At 34.5% G+C, this 20,000-nt stretch overlaps 3 protein-coding genes across 3 annotated transcripts in view; 2 read left to right on the forward strand and 1 right to left on the reverse strand.

Moving 5' to 3' along the window:
• The window catches only part of LOC133172796 (tetraspanin-36-like), a 15,085-nt gene extending 10,646 nt beyond the window's left edge, over nucleotides 1-4,439 (forward strand). Inside the window, exons 4-7 of the mRNA XM_061307684.1 lie at nucleotides 315-410; nucleotides 1,223-1,384; nucleotides 1,588-1,671; nucleotides 2,842-4,439. Of these exons, the coding sequence (XP_061163668.1) occupies nucleotides 315-410; nucleotides 1,223-1,384; nucleotides 1,588-1,671; nucleotides 2,842-2,937 (438 nt within the window). The 3' untranslated portion in view covers nucleotides 2,938-4,439. The remainder of the gene's footprint in view (nucleotides 1-314; nucleotides 411-1,222; nucleotides 1,385-1,587; nucleotides 1,672-2,841) is intronic.
• A 2,578-nt stretch (nucleotides 4,440-7,017) lies between these two features.
• Nucleotides 7,018-15,057, forward strand: LOC133178046 (neuronal acetylcholine receptor subunit beta-3-like). The gene is made up of 7 exons (XM_061312813.1): nucleotides 7,018-7,072; nucleotides 9,342-9,481; nucleotides 10,330-10,374; nucleotides 10,689-10,798; nucleotides 10,883-11,168; nucleotides 11,914-12,175; nucleotides 14,398-15,057. Exons 1-7 carry the CDS (start codon nucleotides 7,018-7,020, stop codon nucleotides 15,054-15,056), a joined length of 1,557 nt encoding a protein of 518 aa, XP_061168797.1. The 3' UTR covers nucleotide 15,057.
• A 547-nt stretch (nucleotides 15,058-15,604) lies between these two features.
• The window catches only part of LOC133172812 (myocyte-specific enhancer factor 2C-like), a 6,426-nt gene continuing 2,030 nt past the window's right edge, over nucleotides 15,605-20,000 (reverse strand). The window contains exons 4-9 of the mRNA XM_061307686.1: nucleotides 19,910-20,000; nucleotides 19,479-19,623; nucleotides 19,007-19,158; nucleotides 18,682-18,787; nucleotides 18,341-18,467; nucleotides 15,605-18,082 (exon numbers count right to left, since the gene is read on the reverse strand). The exon at nucleotides 19,910-20,000 is cut by the window's right edge and continues 47 nt beyond it. Coding sequence (XP_061163670.1) covers nucleotides 17,899-18,082; nucleotides 18,341-18,467; nucleotides 18,682-18,787; nucleotides 19,007-19,158; nucleotides 19,479-19,623; nucleotides 19,910-20,000 — 805 coding nt within the window. The 3' untranslated portion in view covers nucleotides 15,605-17,898. The remainder of the gene's footprint in view (nucleotides 18,083-18,340; nucleotides 18,468-18,681; nucleotides 18,788-19,006; nucleotides 19,159-19,478; nucleotides 19,624-19,909) is intronic.

Consider the following 20,000-nt stretch of genomic DNA (forward strand, 5'->3'; position numbering starts at 1 on the left):
TATAAGTTAATTTTGGTTGTAACGCATCATTTGATTGGATAAAAAATTAATATCTATTGTATAACCTGGGTTCGTTTTTGCAGCTTTCAATTTATACTCTATGGATCCTCTATGGATTGTTTTAACTCAGGTGACCGTTAAGACCCTTGGAGCTCTTGTTTGTTTTGTAAATATTCTCAGTGAATAAGAAAGAAATTAACAAATATTGAGAAGTGGCAAAGACTGGCTTTAACTAGATGATACATTTATTCATTTTCGCTGCAGTACCGGTAAATCAAATATCTTGCCTGACTGTATACATTACCTATGTCTAGGTTACCAATGCAGTGGAGAATGGATTACACAAGGCAATTAATGCTTACAACTCAAACAGTACCCAGAGAGACCAGGTGGATTATCTACAGAGAAATGTAAGTTAAAGAGAAGAACTACATACAAAAGATTAGAAGGGAAAGACTCAGGGACTGGGATACTTAGTGTTCTGTATTTATACACTGGGGAAAGAGTGGGTGAAAGAATGAGAGAAAACCAGAGGTAGTCTTAGTGACAACGGTACATGTAGGTAGTCTACGAGTTCAGAGATCAGCTGAGGGGTAGATGAGATGAAATAATGGGACTGTTATATTATATATACCTACAAGAAGTGGGAGGTATAAAATTAGAGAAGTATGGATTCATTGAAGGGGGATCATATTTTGGGAAAAGCCTGAAGGGTGGACAGAAACATAGGATTCCAGGAACAGTAGCATGGGTAGTGTTAAGTCTTGTATCATAATTCACCTATTAGATGAATGATGGTTAAAAAAATCTAACAACTACTGATTGCCAGATCTTTTAAAAATAGATGGACTCTGATGAACCGGGGCATCATTGGTTTGGTGAACAGCGTAGGGGTTAAAAAAGGATGCAAGGACTGGGCCATTAAATTCATTGGGCAGTAAAATAGTAATATACTTGGGAAACTTTAGAGGAAGAAATTTAAAACTGGGTTTATGGAAAATAAGGGCTCTGTATTGGAAGGAAAATTCATGTAGTGTCATATTTCATAGATTGCTAGTATTCAAATGAACATTCTATGAAAGCTAGGTTTATATGTTTGCAGATGAGGTTCTGCAAACTTGTATTTAGAGATGAAAGTATTTTTGTAAAAGTTATTTTAAAATACAGTTTTATAATGGGTATAACAAGGATCAGTTTATTTTAATTATTACGTAAATTACAGCTGAAGTGTTGTGGTGTAAATAATGCCTCTGATTGGCTGAGTGCTAAGACCTGGGCCCCAACTTCCAACAAAACTGTTCCAGAAAGCTGCTGTGTCGCTGACATTAACTGTACAGAGGAAGAGCGAAAAATGATCTATAATCCAAAATACATCTACCAGAAGGTAAAATAAATAACATTTATAACTCTTATAGCATAATAAGTCTATTGGTAAGAAGAGTGAAGGTATAGTTGAACCTGAGTTAAATTTGCAAGATATAGTTACTTTTTAAATAAAAGAGAGGAATCTCAAAGCAAATATTTAACAGAAATAATTTGAGTAAAAAATGAAAATCCCAACACTTAAAACTTTTTATTCTTTTACAGGGGTGTTATGAGAAATTAGAACATGAATTCATGTCCAATTTGGCCTACATTGCAGGCACTGCCATTGGTCTAGCTGTGATTTTGGTAAGATTTAACTCAGTTTGATTAACACCCCCCCTCTCCCCCCAATAAGCATCTCCTTAAACAGTAGTGGAGTTCAGACAATCAAAAAAACTATTGATAGCATTTTCATAAGTTGTATTGCAATCAAGCGGGAAGTGAAAGGATTTTTTTTTTTACTTCGAGAGCTTTTCTGATCACAGTTTGTCTGACATCCATACTTCTTTATTTCTGTTCCTCTGTCTGTTAACTTTTCACATTTTTGATTCTTTTCTTCTAGAACCACTGGAATTATTTCTGCCCTAGATATTTTGATAAATTTTCTTGAATGAATTTTTACTATTATATTAATTATTTTAAGATAAAAAAAAATCAAATGTTTACCATCCTGATTTCTTAGGGGGCCATCTCAAAAGTTGTCGAATTTTACTATTTGACCCTAAGAGAATTTGTTGGAAAAAATGCCAAATTATCACATTTTCCCATATTTTTTGTATTTCTGCGCTGGAGATCTCCTTTCAGTCAAATACTTGAAAGTTATTGTAAAAAGTCACCAAATTGTAAAATTTCAAAAAAGGTTGACCATCTGGTTGGTCTAGGTATTATTACAAAGTTTTTTTCCAATGCCCAGTGCCTCTAAATTTGCCATATTGCGGTATATATTTTGTATATATTGGCGCAGATATGAATTATTTTGGTAAAAAGAATTACAATGTTTAGATTCCTGGCATATTTCTTTTGATGTTCTGTCAACAGTTTTTAATAAAATGCCCATGGACGTCTTGAATACTAAAGCGAGTTTTGTGTCATTCTTCAGCATCATGCATTACTTACGACCCGAGAACAGTGACGTTGTGAAAGCCATTTCAGCGTTTATTCCTAATTATTGTCTTAAAAGCACATTTTAAGACCCATAAACGTTACAGATAATGAAATATATGTTAATTTTGTATCAAAATTACAATACTTAGGATAGGTGTTATGTTGCACTTACAACTGCATGAAACTAAAAAGCCTGGTTAGATATATAAAATAATATATATTTTATATATCAGAGTTACCCTGCACTATTTTACTGTCATCTAAAGGGAGAGGGAGACATCATGAATTATCTCCCTGTACATGACATATTCTCAATCATATTGACTCATATTATTTTTTTAAGGATAATAATGTCTTTTCATTGGTTGACAGGTCCTGGGCATGATCTGTAGTTGCATCCTGTTCTGTCGCTCCAAGGAGGTTCGATATGAAGCACTAGGAGGACAGTATGCAGGACTTCGTGTGTAGGAGCTCCTGTAGAAGGCTGTTGGAGTTATCCTACAGAAAACTGTTATTGCACTAGGACTTTTTCAGTTCCAATGTTAAGAAATGCAACTTCAAACAAGCATCATGCACAGTGATAAACTTACTTCCACCTCCTTCAGTGTCATTTCAGTGTCATTTAAGAACTCAATCTGTGTGTCATTTTTGAAAAAGAAATCTATTGATTGATTTGATAATAGTTTTATGTGGGATTAATGTGTTTTGATAAAATATTCTGTATGTTTACAGTGCACAGACCTACCTAGAGCTTTTTTGAGGCTGTACTGTTTAAAAAGAAAATAGTTTGTAATTCTGCCAATTGAAATATAAAACCAATTATCTTTAATTTTCAAGCTAGAAAACAGCAGATACTTTCCTTTGTGGATATATTATGAAGGAACCACAGTTACAGCTGGAAAAGTGATTCAAGCATGTGAGTCTGATTTTGGTAGTGGGATGAGATTTGAATTTTGATTGAGGTTATGATTGGTTTAGTGGTTGAATATACAGCTGTAATCTATGATGAACTCAAGAGTCCAAAGTCTGGTTGTGCTCATTAATGTTTTAGTGCTGTCCATTTGTATATACTCCATTTTTCATCTGGAAGAAACTCATTTAGTGATTGTTAAATGCACAGCTAACAATTCTCTACTCACCCTGTGATAATTGTGACTTTGCTTAAGAGGCATTTAAAAATAGCTTGTAAATTTTGTCTATCAAAGCTCTCATGTGTGTTTTAACAGCTACAATAGTACACAGTGGTTTTTTTTCTTTTTTGGCTTGATATTCATACAGATGTGAATATTATTTGCAAAAGGTTAAATGCTTGGTAATTAATTTACAGGGTGATGATTAATTGTGGCATTAATGATTTCAGTGTCAGTTATGAAAGTAGGTATAAGGAGTAGAGTAAAATTATGATACCTATTTATTTTTTCAACAAACTTAAATTTTTGAATTCTATTTATGGCCAAGAGACTTATTTTGAATACCTGTAAATTGCCAACAGATTTTAAACAATGCCATTTGACTCCTGTGATTTCAATTACTATTTGTGATAAAAGTTCTGAAGGAAAAGATTGAAACAAAACTTCCATAAGTATGTTAGTAATGACAGGATCACATGTAGATTATAAATCTATCCTTACTGCATTATCAGCAGTCTGTGTGAAAAGTTGATGTTTATAATCATTCAATTTATTATTTTGTAGTGGCTTAGAAATTGTCAGATTATGATATTTTCATTTATGTACTTTCAATGTACAAATTATGTTAATTTTCCTTAAGACCAAACATTTTCTATTGATTAATAATTATGCAAATAGATGTTCAATTGTGTAAATGTACACTTTATGGCATAATATTTTTAAAGGTCAGAAACAAAGCAATTCTTTTTAGAGGAAGAAGGGACTGTTTAGATTACGAATCTCTATAATTTGGATTATTTGCTCTTTGTTGTTGTTTTTTGTAATAAATTTAAAAATACAGACGTGTGTTTATTGTATTTATTCAGCATTTGTTGCCATAGTAACCATATCCTTGAGGTATAAAGGCGTTAACTCTGTATGTTCGTGGGTCTGTCACAATTTTTTTTCATTTACAATTAAAGCAATAGAAGCTTATTTTCTTATGAGCAGATTAGGGCTGTCATACAAACGACCCCAAGAAATAAACAAGTTCAACTAAATGAAAAGCTGTTTCGACAGAAAAGGTACATATATATATATATATATCTCAGACACTGTAGCTCAACAGGATAGTGTCTTATGAAGAAAAATAAATGTGAAACTTCAGCCTTGATATGGAAAATCACAATGGGCTCAAACTCCATCCATCGATTTTGTTTAGATATAATTTAAATGAGTAAGAAACTTTCGAAGATGAATACAGAAACAGTACATGTATTGCTTTTGAATACAGAAGAGAGTTCTGTAGGGAAAACGTAATGGTTAGCAAATAGTTCATTGACATTTGTACGTATGTTGGAAAGAAGATGGGCGAACAAGGCGAGCGAAATGCCTTTAGTGCGACAGACATGAAGGTGAAAAATTAAATCTCAGTTATAACAAAATTTTCTTTGATATTTCATCTAAAATTAAAGTATACTTTATGTAAAATCTCCACAATTTGCAAAAATCTCACAAAGATTTGCCTATGAAATAGCATACACACACTTAAGAGAGCAAAAAGGGTCATTTCCTCCTACTGTAACCCAATTTTTCGATATGAGTGGGTATGAAAATACATTTTTTTAATTAACAAAAAGATGGAGCAAAGACTCACTATACCTTAAAAATACACTTTTATAACACAACATTCGCATCTTTCCGAGAAAACTGAAGTCCATTTAGTCAGGGTCATATCACAAACATAATTTAAATGCCACCATACATCAGGCGCTGTGTAGCGTAGTGGTTAGCCTGTTGGTCTCAAAGGAAAATGATACTCAGGATTTTTATTGCTAGAGTTCGAACCCCACGAATACCACATTATATTTTAATAACAGAATAATTTTTGCCGATAAAATTTTCCTCAGAAAAGTTTTGTTTACTATAATTTTATAAATTTCAATAATGAGAACTTCAAATACTCTAAATACTAAATTCAAAAATTGAATATGATTTTTAAATATCTGAAGCTATAGGCACTCTGCACGCCTTGTTCACCCATCTCCTTAACAAGACATTTAACTCCTTAACTGAGCTTTCAGCTCAGGTGAGCTAAAACCACCATTTTTACCCCCCCCCCCTTTTTTTACGTTGATTTTTCTTAACGTCTTCGCAGTGATCTACTTTTGCGGGGAAAAGGTGGTTAAATTATCAGTGTTTATTCAATAGCACTGAATATCTTGGAGGAGGAAGGGGCAGCACTCCAGTCCCACTCCATCTTCGCTAGCCAAGGGTGACGATCCGCTCCTCTCCTCAGGAGCGGATCGTCACCCTTGGCTAGCGAAGATGATCCCCCTCCTCACTTCCAACTCCGCAATAGATCCGCAAATACATGTTTTTTTAAATATCTTTGAAAAGAAGAGTTACTTTACTGATTACATATATGCTGTAACATCAAAAGAATATTTTCAGTTTAATATTGTAAGTTAACATACTTTGGGTGTTGTACATACTCGTATATATTAAATCCAAGCCATTATTTTTTTTTAAACGATAGTCAGAGCTACCCTGGAATAGGTGGGGAAAAAAATCATGAAAATAGACTTTTTATCATACGCAACATATTACAGTGATATACTGAAAAGGAACTAATCATTACCAAAGTTCACGAATCAAATATCGTTTACTCAATTTAATTTTTAATGATTTTGATGGAACGTCAAACATTCAATGGATTCTTTTAATTCTCAGCAAACTCTTGTCTGTCTCTTCCAGGGTTAACCCATGTTCCTTTTAGAACCAGCTTCTGTCACTGAATAAATTCAAAGACATATAAAAAGCCACTCCTATGTAAGAAGTAATTAATACACGGAAAATGTTTTTATATCGGCCCTCTCTTTCAAATATCTAGGTCTGTCATAGTCAGCAAAAAATTTGATTTCAGGAAACGCTAGATTTCCATTAGGGGTTGGGGTTGGAGGTGTGGACTTTTTTTTTTTTTTTTTTTTTTTTTAATAAAAATCATATTAATTTTTCTTGCATTCTTTATGCAGAATTGCAATTTTGATTTTAAATGTAAAGTGCAATCAATGTCCATTATGTTGATTTATCAGGAAAAATAGTGATGATGCAAAATACTAAGTTTTTAAGAACGCCAGTAAAATTTTAAGAACACCAGTAAACCTGGAGAGAGAGAAAGAGAGATTGCCAAAATAATCTAGATGAGATTTTCATGAATAAAATCCAAGCTAAAAAATGGATAATTGATAGTTATTAAAAAGTATGGAAACATACGGACATTACAAGGTCTTCGTCCGTTCCATGTGATTTCTGCCGACATTTTACGGGATTCTTTAAAGAAATTTGCGATCGCCTGCCAGTAAGCATCGCCTTCATCAGTTCGATTGGGCTATCATTCCAGATTCCTTATAGCAAGAAGAAAGCGATTTTTGAAGCGATGAATAATTATGTGGCTTTATGGTGCATATTCATCTGGATTAATGATGTTCTTGGTAAGTAAAAATTAAATCAGCCCATTTTTTGTCTGAAATAAGACAGGGAGTATATTATCTAATTTGACTGACCGAAAGATAAAACAACACGCACAGAGGGGAAAAAAGAACTCTGTTTGCTTGCGTTGCTTTTCGTTTGTTTGTGTATTCTCTAAATTAAGTTGATATTGTTTATTTTATTATCATTTATTTATATTTAAAAAAAAATTATATTTGCTCATTTTGGTGGGAGGGGGGCTTGACTTTTAATTGTTTCAGGGATGTAAGTTTCCATGAAGATTTACATCATTTTTCGTAATATAATTTCTCATATTTCGTCATGTATGATCTTTAAATAATTCTGGCTTAATAGATAACTATTTCAGCTAAAATCTGAACTAGATTTGTCTTTCGAATATATAAATTATATTAAAGCGAGGAGGAGATTTTCCGTTCCATAAGCAAAGAAATGCCCGTTTCAATAATAGCATTATGGTATCAGCATGTTGGTGCCACAACATATACGCAGCAGGAATCGCCACTGATGAAGAACACGAACTTCTAACAATCCTATTAAGCGGGCTTATGTCTGCCAGATTTTGAAGCTTTCATCAATTAGTTCTAAAAATTTCCAATATTTCACCAAAAGTTCGCTTAAATATTTTACCTAAAGATTAATGGATGCTTTGTAACAAGATATACTGCTCGGGCAATTTGAAAAGATTCCGTAGTATGTTTATTTTATATTTTTTTTTTAAATAAGTTTTACACCGCAATGTTTATTTTATATTTTTTATATAAGTTTTACACTGCAATGAATTTTTAAGACATCAGGATCATGAAAGATCTTAAGCTTAAGTCAAAATCTTTATGTTGTACTAAAATACTAAATATTGTAGACATTAAGTAGACCAAAATTAAAATAATTTTCAATATTGCATTACAAAAGTGTTTTATCTGCAAATTTAGAGATTAATTCAATAATTAATAAATATTTTACAGACGATTGAAATTTGACTTAAGTCATGATCCTGGGGCCAGGTAAACAAAGAAAGCCGGTAGACATAATCATGACTGTTCCCCTCTCTCTCTCTCTCTTTCTTTCTCTCTCTGTACAATAACCTGGGAATTTGATTTTTATTTTCCATTCACTTCTTCCCCAGATCAATCTGTTTACCGATGTAAATAACCTTATGAGGACCCCTGGCCCTTTTCCCTTCCAAAGTTATTACACGGCCGAGCAGCAATTAATTGGAATAGCAAAATTACTTCTGACTGGCGATTCCTATAATAAGTACAGAAAAGTTCGATACTATTGAGAGAGGGTTCAGAACCCCTTTCAATATTTGTTAAGCATGGACGAGATCTTCAACGATTAACATATTTCTTATTTCTTCTGAAAATTATCTCCGCTGACTTCCAGAAGACTTGTAAAGAGATAACACTGTCAAAATGAATCGAGAGTTCCAGTTACATTTATTCTCCTGTGCAAAAAGTTAAATATAATTCTCTGATCTAAAACGAAAAAAAAGTCTACAGTACATATGCTATCAGATAAAATTATAATGAAATTTGTCTAATTAACTTGAAATGCGCAATTTATCAGAACCGTTCGATACCTTTCTATAAGAAAAAAATTGGGTGAAAGTTGTCAAATAAGCTAATAACTTTGTAACATGAAAGACGGAATTCAACAAAACCGTTTCTTGCCAGTTTCTAGAAAAAATTATGAAATTTGTATTATAACAGTTTAACACGAAATGCGAAATGAAACAAAGCCGTACCATCTCAATTTCTAAAGTAAAAAATAATCACAAAATTAAATGAAATAAGTATGATTATTTTAAAAGGCGAAATTCAACAGAACTGCTGCAAAGCATTTCCTTACAAAAAATTGATGATTAGAAATATTATACATTTATTGACTGGGTTCGAGGGCAACATGCATTTTGTCGGACCCAAGAACCAAACAGTTTGGTTCGAGGGGTCGACAAAACTCATTTTGCCCGAGAACGCAGTCCATAATTGTTTTGTTATACCTTTTATTTATTTATTTTATTATTTTGTGACATACATTTATGTCGAACGTCAACGAATGCAGATGAAATTTAGCTGACCCCGCCCATTACGTGACGTAAGCGGTCCAATATCTCATGGACAGGTCCAATATCTCACTCGGTAGTTTTTTTTATGCCCGCTCAGGAAAACATTGGAAATTTTAGACTTTTTTTAGTATTGATTTATATGAGAACAAATTTTTAAAGGTATAACAAATAAATATATTATCCAGGGGAAAGTGTTGGCTTCCCGGAAAAGCGTCTGCTGCGGGAATTATTTCAGGAATACAACTCGATGACGAGGCCTGTCCAAAACTATAGCGATGTTGTCACCGTAAACTTCGGTATATCGCTCAATCAGATCCTAGACTTGGTAAGTTCTCCGGCAGTCGGCACATCACTCAATCAGATCTTAGAATGATAAATTCTCCAACAGTCGGCATATCACTCGACCAGATCTTAGACTTGGTAGGTTCTCCAGCAGTCGACATATCATTCGATCAGATCCTAGACCGTTTAAGTTCTCCAGCAGTCGGCATATCACTCAAGCAGATCCTAGACTTGGTCAGTTCTCCAGCGGTCGGTATATCACTCAATCAGATCTTACATTGGTAAGTTCAAAACAGTCGGCACATCACTCAATCAGATCCTTGACTTGGTAAGTTCTCCAGCAGTCGGCTATCACTCAATCAGATCCTAGACTTGGTAAGTTCTCCAGCAGTCGACATATAACTCAAACAGATCCTAAACTTGGCCAGTTCTCCAACAGTCGGCTTATCACTCAGTCAGATTCTAAACTTGGTAAGTTCTCCAGCAGTCGGTATATCACTCAATCACATTCTAAACTTGGTAAATTTTCCAACAGTCGGCATATCACTCAATCAAATCCTAGACTTGGTAAGTTCTCCAGCTGTCGGCATATCACTCAATCAGATCCTTGACTTGGTAAGTTCTCCAGCAGTAGGCATATTACCCAACCATATGGCAGATTGTTCAAGCTACTGTTTCCCACTTTTGCTCACTGAAGTCGAAGAGTACTCGAAAGAACTTCTTAATTGCTATAACTGGCTATATGTGTGCTGTGTTGTCTTTTTTTGTTATAACTCATGCTTTTTGGTGGTCTGCTTTGCTGATTCCTTAAAAAAAATGTTTCATTAAATACCAATAAATCATTTTCATTGCATCAACTTTAAAGAGATGAACATTTATTTTTGTTTTTAGGATGAAAAGAAACAGATCATAACCACGTCTGTGTGGGTAAAAGAAGTAAGTACCAGTCCTTTTACTTTGTAAAAATGGGGGGAAAAACAAATATACAAAGTTAAACTAAACAAAAATAAATAAATAACTACATGTATATAATAAATAAATAAATATACGAATTTTAATATATATTCATAAATTATGTTTCCTTTTTTATACAAGAAGTAAAATTTACCACTTAATCGTTCTTCAAAATTTGCCTCTTACATTATTTACGGTAATGTATTTATAATATATCCCCACATATGATACTAGTACTAGAAACGACCATTTTATACTATTTCTTTAATGGTCCCAAAAATTCTAACATGTCACAGATTTGGCATGATGAATCTTTGACATGGGAGCCGGAGAAATATGAAAACACAACACGACTGATTGTGTCATCCACTGAACTATGGTTACCGGACGTGTTTATCTTCAATACGTAAGTCGATCTTTCCGCATAATAGATTGTTTCGCTTTAAGTGATAATGTCCATTTATTAGTATATTTTTGGGTACTCTACAAGGGCTGGTGGACACGCAGAGGGGTTTGTGAACGTAACCGGAAGCAAACTTCTTATAGAGAATTCTGGTATGGTCACATGGACAGTTCCCTTGATGATAAAGAGTTCCTGTCCCGTAGATGTGACGTATTTTCCATACGACCAGCAGACGTGTGAAATCCATTTTGGGTCTTGGATTTATGACGTCACTAAAGTCGACTTGCAACTTCTGTCCAAAAAACCGAACCTGCAGCAATACATACTGAATAATGAATTTGATCTCCTGGGTGTGAATTTATACAGAACTATGGTAATAACATATCATATCTTCACCTCATTTTATAATCATCTTGATACTGGGTCCTTCATGCTATATACTTGATACAAGCTCTCTGACAGCTTCAAAGATATGGTATCTTTTAGCAATGAATCACTGGTTTTTCATTCTATCTCAGCTATTTCAAGAATGTGACAAGTGAAGATTTTTAACTTTAAACTGTCTGTTAACAGAATTGTTTACGCATTGAAAAAAAACGACTAAAGCCTCAGTTGTGATAAACCGTATTTAACATTCTTTAATTGCTATGCTAAGCAACATCATATGTACTTGTTAAACATCAACTGCTTTGTATCCAGTCAAGCTTTACCTGTACATAAGCTTCAGGGTAAAATTAGGAGGGGGGGGGAGTCTAGAAAGGAATCCCGTCAAAGTAATATTTGGTCTAAGGGTGATCATGATGTGCTTTGAACCACTATATCCCACATATGACCTTGACCTCAGAGACGACCCACTTATTTTGATGAGTGAAATAAAGCTTAGGTTCATGATATTTGGCAATTTCGTGCATCATCAACAGACAGAATAATCTGTTTGCAAACCCTGTGTAATTACTTTTGTATAAGATAACCATTTAATGCCTACTTAACTCTTCAATATGGTCAAATATTTTCGCATGACATGTGCTTCACATGACACTTGCTACCATTCATTTACATATTTTTGAGATTTTTTTTCATGATAAAATACAAAATTTTACTATTTTTATTTTTAAAAGGTAGACGAGACATGTTGCCCGGGAACAGGCTCTCACCCAATCATCCATTTTCAAATGACCATCAAACGGAAATCCATTTATTATGACTATATTGTAATAGCCCCAACAATCATGCTTTGTATTTTGACCTTGGCATCTTTCTGGCTGCCGTGTCACCATGGAGAGAAGATAGCCATAGGTTTGACTGTATTCCTCACTCTTTATGTCCTACAACTTCTAATTGCCGAGAACGTACCAGATACAAATACAACACCAGTTCTAGGTAGGTACCAGACACAAATACAACACCAGTTCTAGATAGGTACCAGACACAAATACAACACCAGTTCTAGGTAGGTACCAGACACAAATACAACACCAGTTCTAGGTAGGTACCAGACACAAATACACCAGTTCTAGATAGGAACCAGATACAAATACAACACCAGTTCTAGGTAGGTACCAGACACAAATACAACACCAGTTCTAGATAGGTACCAGACACAAATACAACACCAGTTCTAGATAGGTACCAGACACAAATACAACACCAGTTCTAGGTAAGTACCAGACACAAATACATCACCAGTTCTAGGTAAGTACCAGACACAAATACAACACCAGTTCTAGATAGGTACCAGACACAAATACAACACCAGTTCTAGGTAGGTACCAGATACAAATACAACACCAGTTCTAGGTAGGCACCAGACACAAATACAACACCAGTTCTAGATAGGTACCAGACACAAATACAACACCAGTTCTAGATAGGTACCAGACACAAATACAACACCAGTTCTAGGTAAGTACCAGACACAAATACAACACCAGTTCTAGGCAAGTACCAGACACAAATACAACTCCAGTTCTAGGTAAGTACCAGACACAAATACAACACCAGTTCTAGATAGGTACCAGGCACAAATACAACACCAGTTCTAGGTAAGTACCAGACACAAATACAACACCAGTTCTAGATAGGTACCAGACACAAATACAACACCAGTTCTAGGTAGGTACCAGAAACAAATACTACACCAGTTCTAAGTAAGTACCAGTCACAAATACAACTCCAGTTCTAGGCAGGTACCAGACACAAATACAACACCAGTTCTAGATAGGTACCAGTCACAAATACAACTCCAGTTCTAGGTAGGTACCAGACACAAATACAACACCAGTTCTAGGTAGGTACCAGACACAAATACAACACCAGTTCTAGGTAGGTACTAGACACAAATACAATACCAGATCTAGGTAGGTACCAGACACAAGTACAACATCAGTTCTGAGTAGGTACCAGACACAAATACAACACCAGTTCTAGATAGGTACCAGTCACAAATACAACTCCAGTTCTAGGTAGGTACCAGACACAAATACAACACCAGTTCTAGGTAGGTACCAGACACAAATACAACACCAGTTCTAGGTAGGTACTAGACACAAATACAATACCAGATCTAGGTAGGTACCAGACACAAGTACAACATCAGTTCTGAGTAGGTACCAGACACAAATACAACACCAGTTCTAGGCAGGTACCAGACACAAATACAAAACCAGTTCTAGGTAGGTACCAGACACAAGTACAACATCAGTTCTGAGTAGGTACCAGACACAAATACAACACCAGTTCTAGGTAGGTACCAGACACAAATACAATGCCAGTTCTAGGTAGGTACCAGACACAAATACAACACCAGTTCTAAGTAGGTACCAGACACAAATACAAAACCAGTTCTAGGTAGGTACCAGACACAAATACAACATCAGTTCTAGGCAGGTACCAGACACAAATACAACTCCAGTTCTAGGTAAGTACCAGACACAAATACAACACCAGTTCTAGGTAGGTACCAGACACAAATACAACACCAGTTCTAGGTAGGTACCAGACACAAATACATAACCAGTTCAAGGTAGGTACCAGATACAAATACAACACCAGTTCTAGGTTGGTACCAGACACAAATACAACAGGAGTTCTAAGTAGGTACCAGACACAAATACAACACCAGTTCTAGGTAGGTACCAGACACAAATACAACACGAATTCTAGGTAGGTACCAGACACAATTAAACATCAGTTCTGGGTCCGCAACAAACACAAATATCTCGCTTATAAGAGGGATATTCCACCTTAAGTACGCACCAGACACAATTTCAAAACAAATATTGTTTGAGGTTCTTTCCAGACACAATTATATCAGAGACAATTTTTCTTTGACTGAAGTTAATACAAATTTCTGGATTGTATACCACTTAGTACTTAGAACATGCAACCTGGGTGTCCTGGGTAGGTGTCCTGGGTAGTTCGTCTTGCTCAGAGCAGGTTAGTGGGTACATACCAGACACATATTTATAATTCACTAGTACTAGGTATATACCAGACACTTTACGATCACCGAGTGCCATGCTTAGTTAAGACAAATGAAGTTAGCAAATCATATTCATTATCATCTAAGTTGTATCAATAATAACTTATCCGTTTTCCTATAGGTGTCTTCCTCTTTCTGGTAATGACCCTCAACTGTATATCCTTGATAATGGCAACGCTGGTAATGAGTATAAAGAGACGATCAACACTCAAACCAGTCCCCAAAGTACCACCCATAATGTTATGGGTCTGCAAGCAGATTCTGGGGAAAATTACCTGTACACCACCGGAGTCTCGTTTCCATAGATACAACCTCTGTGATGATGACGAGGAGCCAGTTGAGACTATTGATTCAACAGCATCATGGGCTTCCTTAGATTACTTACTTCATGAATTTGAAGAGGATATGGATGAAGAAGATGCGTTATCTATCCACCTTTCACCTAACATTGATAATAAGGACATGTCCCACAATGGGGTCGTAGCCAGTGCTTTATCCTATAGACGAACTCTCAAAAACAGACAGTCATACCGGAGAGCTATACAAAGCGAAAACACGCCAAACAAAACCCTGTCCACTTCCCAGAACAATGTGAATAACAGGTCGACTCCAAAGCCCATATCCAAAGTCAGTTCGGATTGTTCGGTCAGGAAACAACAGTGGTGCTACGTGGCTGAGACAGTAGACAAGGCTTCCTTTATTGTGTATTTTGCCAGCATGTTTGTCACAATCTTAACTGTTCTAGTATTTGTGCCAAGTTTGCAGAGCGTTAACACCTGACAGTAGGAATATAATAAAAAAATCTGAAGACTACAATTCTAGTATACTAATCTGTTAATATTTTAAAAAATGGTTTAAGAGAATTGGTTTCTGAGAAAAGTAAATTTGATTTCAAACAAGAGGCTAATGGGCCACAACACTCACCTGAGTAAACTAGATCTTGCTGTTCTTCAGAACTCTTGACTCCACACAATTGTGGCCCTACTCAACACCACTGAGCCATGATTTGAACTTCAATCTGTACTAAAGGAGGATTCTTGCTTAGTAATATGACTATTTATGACATTGCCAATCTTGAATTTTTTTTTTTTAAGATTTTCTCCTATACATCTTGATGTAAAACTTTGCTCCCCTATTTTAGCTCCACCCTAGGCATCATGACCTGAACAAAATTGAACCTGAATTACCCAAGTGTAGTAGCATATTAATATCATTACTCATAGCCTAGTTCTTAAGAGGAAGATTTTTCAGAAATCCCATATTATGGCCCAATTCTAGCCCCATGGTCCATGATTCTGCACCAAAATTAAAAATATAACATTACAATGTTTTTCAAAAATGATTATTTTATTGCATATACATATCCTCTAAACAAAAATACCATGATTTCAAAATGATATACTTTTCTATGAATATCATGAAAAATGGCACATCAATCTAAAACAATTCTATCTGTAAAAAGAAACAAGTTTACCTTCTAGGTGATTTAACCCTATCAAGCACAGTTTGAGGAGGAATATCTATTATGTCAGAAAATTAACATTGCATGTCAAGAAAGGATTATAAACATGAACATTGCAATCACAACCTGCATTTAATCCTCCTGCCATTCTGACTAAACTTCCACAGATGAATTATCAAACTCTAGCAAATAGTGTCTTACAAATGGACATAAAATATATACATGTATTCCTAATACTTGATGGAAAGTCTTGGATAAATTGATTTTGTCAATGTTATATTTTACCGGTATACAAGAGACACATGACAAGTGATTTAGCTATACCAATCTGAAACCTGACACCTTCAACTGATGCCAAACCTCTTACAAGACACGGCTATGTTTATGTTGTAACATGCAATATCAAATAAATTCTATCAAAACAATCCAAATTTAAGAACACTTTTAGAAAAACCTTTAAAACACAAAAACCTTTATGGAAATTTTATTTCAAGTCCTTAACTATCACTTAATTACTGTATGTTGATTTAAATTTAATCATGATTATTTACATATATTCTATTAAAACAAAATCTATTTTTACTCCATTTAGAATTTGAGGTTCTTTTACAAATCTCTTTAGTGAATAATCATATATCATATTCATCATTAATTTATGTAAAATGTGAAAATAACTGCCGTGAAAACAAGACAATATACACTATGCTTTTAGTGCCAAGTGAATGAAATTATCTGCTTGGAATATTTTGGTGCAAGTTATGAAATAGTGCAAAAAAAGAGAAAAATACTGATAATTCATAAAATGAAACAAAATATTCCATGCATTTACAATAATACCTGTTGTTATAATAATTTAATTTTAACTGAATCAAATGTGAATGAATGATAAACAAATGGTTAAAAGTGATAAATGTAAATTGATCAAAATAGGTATAACAGTTAAACCACACATGTAAACATTCAATTTAATCCAATACTAACATGTATTTCTCGGCCTGATAAAATCACATTTACCAGTAAAACAATTCTTGTTAGAAGGCTAGTACAATGTATACATTGGATTTCTTAAAGCTGATGAATTTCACATCACAAAGTATTTACATATGATACAAATAAAATTTTGCGAAGTTGGAAATGTTATACATGATTGGGATATTGTTTAGCTAATACATGCTAAAATGTACCACAGGTTTTGACAAAAATTGTCCACATACTTTCGCATTATAGAGATAAAGAAACTTTAATTTTGCAAAACTAACAGTACTTATTATCCTACACTATACCAATGGATTTGACAAGTTTTTGGGTTTGTAAACAACCCAATAACCATTATTTAATCTCTTCAGAGGCAAGTCTTTTTATAATAACATTTAAGCATTTTAAAACAATTTTTTTTGTTGTTCAACTTCAAAGATGCTGAATATAAGACTTTAGAGCATAAACAAATCTCCACCAAAATGATAGACCAGATGAAAAATTATGTTAAATTATATACCACATTTATCCAAATTTCTACACAATTACAGAGGATTTGCAAAAAGGTTAATTCTGAAAAATATCATCAACTCATCAAATGACTACCATGCACCATATGCAAAATTAATTTCAGCACTGAAAACAACTCTTCATCTATCATAATGAAAGAAAACAGGTGGGTTGAGCTAATTTGAATGAAAGAATATTCATGGAAAAAGTCCAAGCCAAGATGTTTTTATTTAAATATCTGTAAATCTTCACATGTAAATAGGTCAAAACTTTTTTTCATTTATAATTAAATAAGCAAATCTAAGAGTCATAGCTTAATTAAATTGTTTTGTTGTATTAAATCAATATTTAGAAAGTCTGACATTTCCTAAGATTACTTCATTACACGTAGAGTTATTCAGTACAGACTCAGATTTTGCACAACACTCACTCCACTTCATATGGTCTTTTTAGGGTTAAAGGGGGCCTTACCATACCTTATCCTTTACTATACAGAATCTCAAGTGTTAATGTGTAATTTATACACACTTCATGTGTATTTTGAATACAAAATGTTCATAGGCCTCTTGAAACTTACACAGAAATAAACACAGCAGGGGAAAAAAACTATTACATGTTGTGCATATTACATTATACAAGATTCCCAAACTATCTACACTGTACAAATAGTTATTGTCATCGGTCAGATGACATACGTGGCTGTTTTTCTGGAGGCCCATCATCCTCTGATGATCCCCCTTTGTCTGGTGGTGACGTGGGTTCTGCTTTGACATTTTTCCCCGCTAGCTGCATCTGGAGTGCTTGAGCATGTGAAAATGGTATCAGCAGGCTCTGTATATTGGTGGTGGGTGTTAATCCACTGAAAATTATTAATCTTGTATATAAAATATCATTAAGAAAGAAAAAGGACCAATTGTTACAGCTGATTTATTACTGTACAAGGATATAGTTACTATAAAGTACATTTAAATGTGCTGAACAAAAATTAAATATGTATGCATATGTATTTCATCGTTATTGTCTCCCCCCTTTTTTTACATACAGAAATTCACTTGACAACTTAAGTAAATCAAAGAAACTTCCAGAAATAACACATGAATCCCTTTGTCTCCCCTACCTTGGTGTAAGTGATATTCCTGATGCCTGTACAGCTGCCGTTAGAGGGCCTGGTAGAGCGTCACCTCCTCCAAAGGCTGCTGAGCCCAGTAGCTTTGCTAAATCAGCACTATTTATCTGTAAATCACCTGCAATTTCATACAACAGTATTCATTTAAGTTCATAAGTGAGGAAAAAAAGGCCATTCCCTTTCAAAAGTATATTCTTTCCAGAAAACCTGATTACTTGGGAAAATATATATTGAAATTAATACAAATGTATCAGACCAAAGGTAGAACAGTATACTGATATGCATAGTTTATACTCTTGCTCTCTGTGTCACAATTCAAATTTATATCTTACTGGGTAAGAGAGCTGAAGGGAGAACTGAAGCTAACTGTGTACTGGGTGTGGCCTGAGAAACCTGTGGTGTGTCGAGGGAAGTGGATTGTGTTTTAGCAGCTGATGTCTGTAATATAAAGCTACATGTCAATTCTAACAAATCCTTTACATTTTGGCATTTCTTATTAGCCAGCTTTTAATACATTTAATATTTTGAATAAAATATACAAAATTTATCACAATACAAAAGTTCACTTTGAGCTGGTTGATATCAAAACTACTCCTTTTAATCAAAATACTAATTTAAGACTGATGTCAATCAACATGTAAAAATCTGTAGTCTTACATCTGTTTTCGGTGGAATGACAACTCGAAGATTGGGTTTTCCTTTTCCTAATCCAAAGTCCATTTCTTTTGAGGCAATGTTTGGAGACAATTCCGGGGTTGGTTGGGCGGGAGAGGTTTTTGTAGCAGTCACTGGGGGTGGGGCTTTAGCAGCTAGATAAAAAATATATCATAGTCATTCACAGTCTGAGAACATTCCTTATATAATAATTATATAACATATGATAATATCCCTCTAATCTACACATATCAAATGACTAAAGTTTAATTATTAAAGCATTTTTACATAAAAGAATCCAAATGCTGAGCAGAAGAAATATTTTTATTATACAAATCAAAAATGTTGAATGCTACTACAAATCTACAATAACTACACATCAACTTTCTGTAAATTTTGTATTAAGAATCTCATGATTAAAAAACTTTTCAAAGTTGAACTCATGGTAATTATTTATACTCCCTATGACTGTTACCTGTTGTTTGTTGGATGGAAGTATGGGCAACAGGGGGCTGAAGGAGAACCACTGATCCCCCTGACCCCTGCTGCTGACTGGTCTGAGGAAAGGATCCTCCCTGCACGGGGACAGACACTGGCATGGGCTGTTGGTATAATACTTGCTATAATCAGAAAGTATGAAATAGGTAAATTCTAGACTGCTAAAAGTTTATAGTACATGTGTACCAGATTTACAACTTTTACTAGTTCTTGAGAAGTCTTAAATGTGAAAAGTTTACAGATTATTAGATGGACAGACAGACTAATGAATGCTGCACAAAGTGTGATCAGAAAAGCTCATTTTAGCTTTCAGCTCAGCTGTCGAGCTCAAAACAATCTAGCTAACAGCGTTCCAAGCAAAAATCAAGGCATTTTCCTCCAACTCACTAAACATAACAATAAGCTTACTTTCTGCGCCCCTCCTGTCTGCATCACCCGTGCATACTCCTGGTCAATTCTGCGGTACCTGTCCTCTGTGTTGGGGGTCAAGTTATAGTCA

This window comes from Saccostrea echinata, unplaced genomic scaffold (genome assembly GCF_033153115.1).
Source record: "Saccostrea echinata isolate AGI-Se365-2 ecotype Australia unplaced genomic scaffold, CSIRO_AGI_Sech_v1 ptg000002l, whole genome shotgun sequence".
NCBI lineage: Eukaryota > Metazoa > Mollusca > Bivalvia > Ostreida > Ostreidae > Saccostrea > Saccostrea echinata.

Excerpts from the sequence above, each read along its gene's own strand:
- LOC133178046 (XM_061312813.1), top strand. The coding sequence starts at position 7,018 with ATGAATAATTATGTGGCTTTATGGTGCATATTCATCTGGATTAATGAT. Across the intron at positions 10,799-10,882 it reads GACGTGTTTATCTTCAATAC|GGCTGGTGGACACGCAGAGG; the intron begins GTAAGTCGATCT and ends GTACTCTACAAG. Across the intron at positions 12,176-14,397 it reads AAATACAACACCAGTTCTAG|GTGTCTTCCTCTTTCTGGTA; the intron begins GTAGGTACCAGA and ends GTTTTCCTATAG.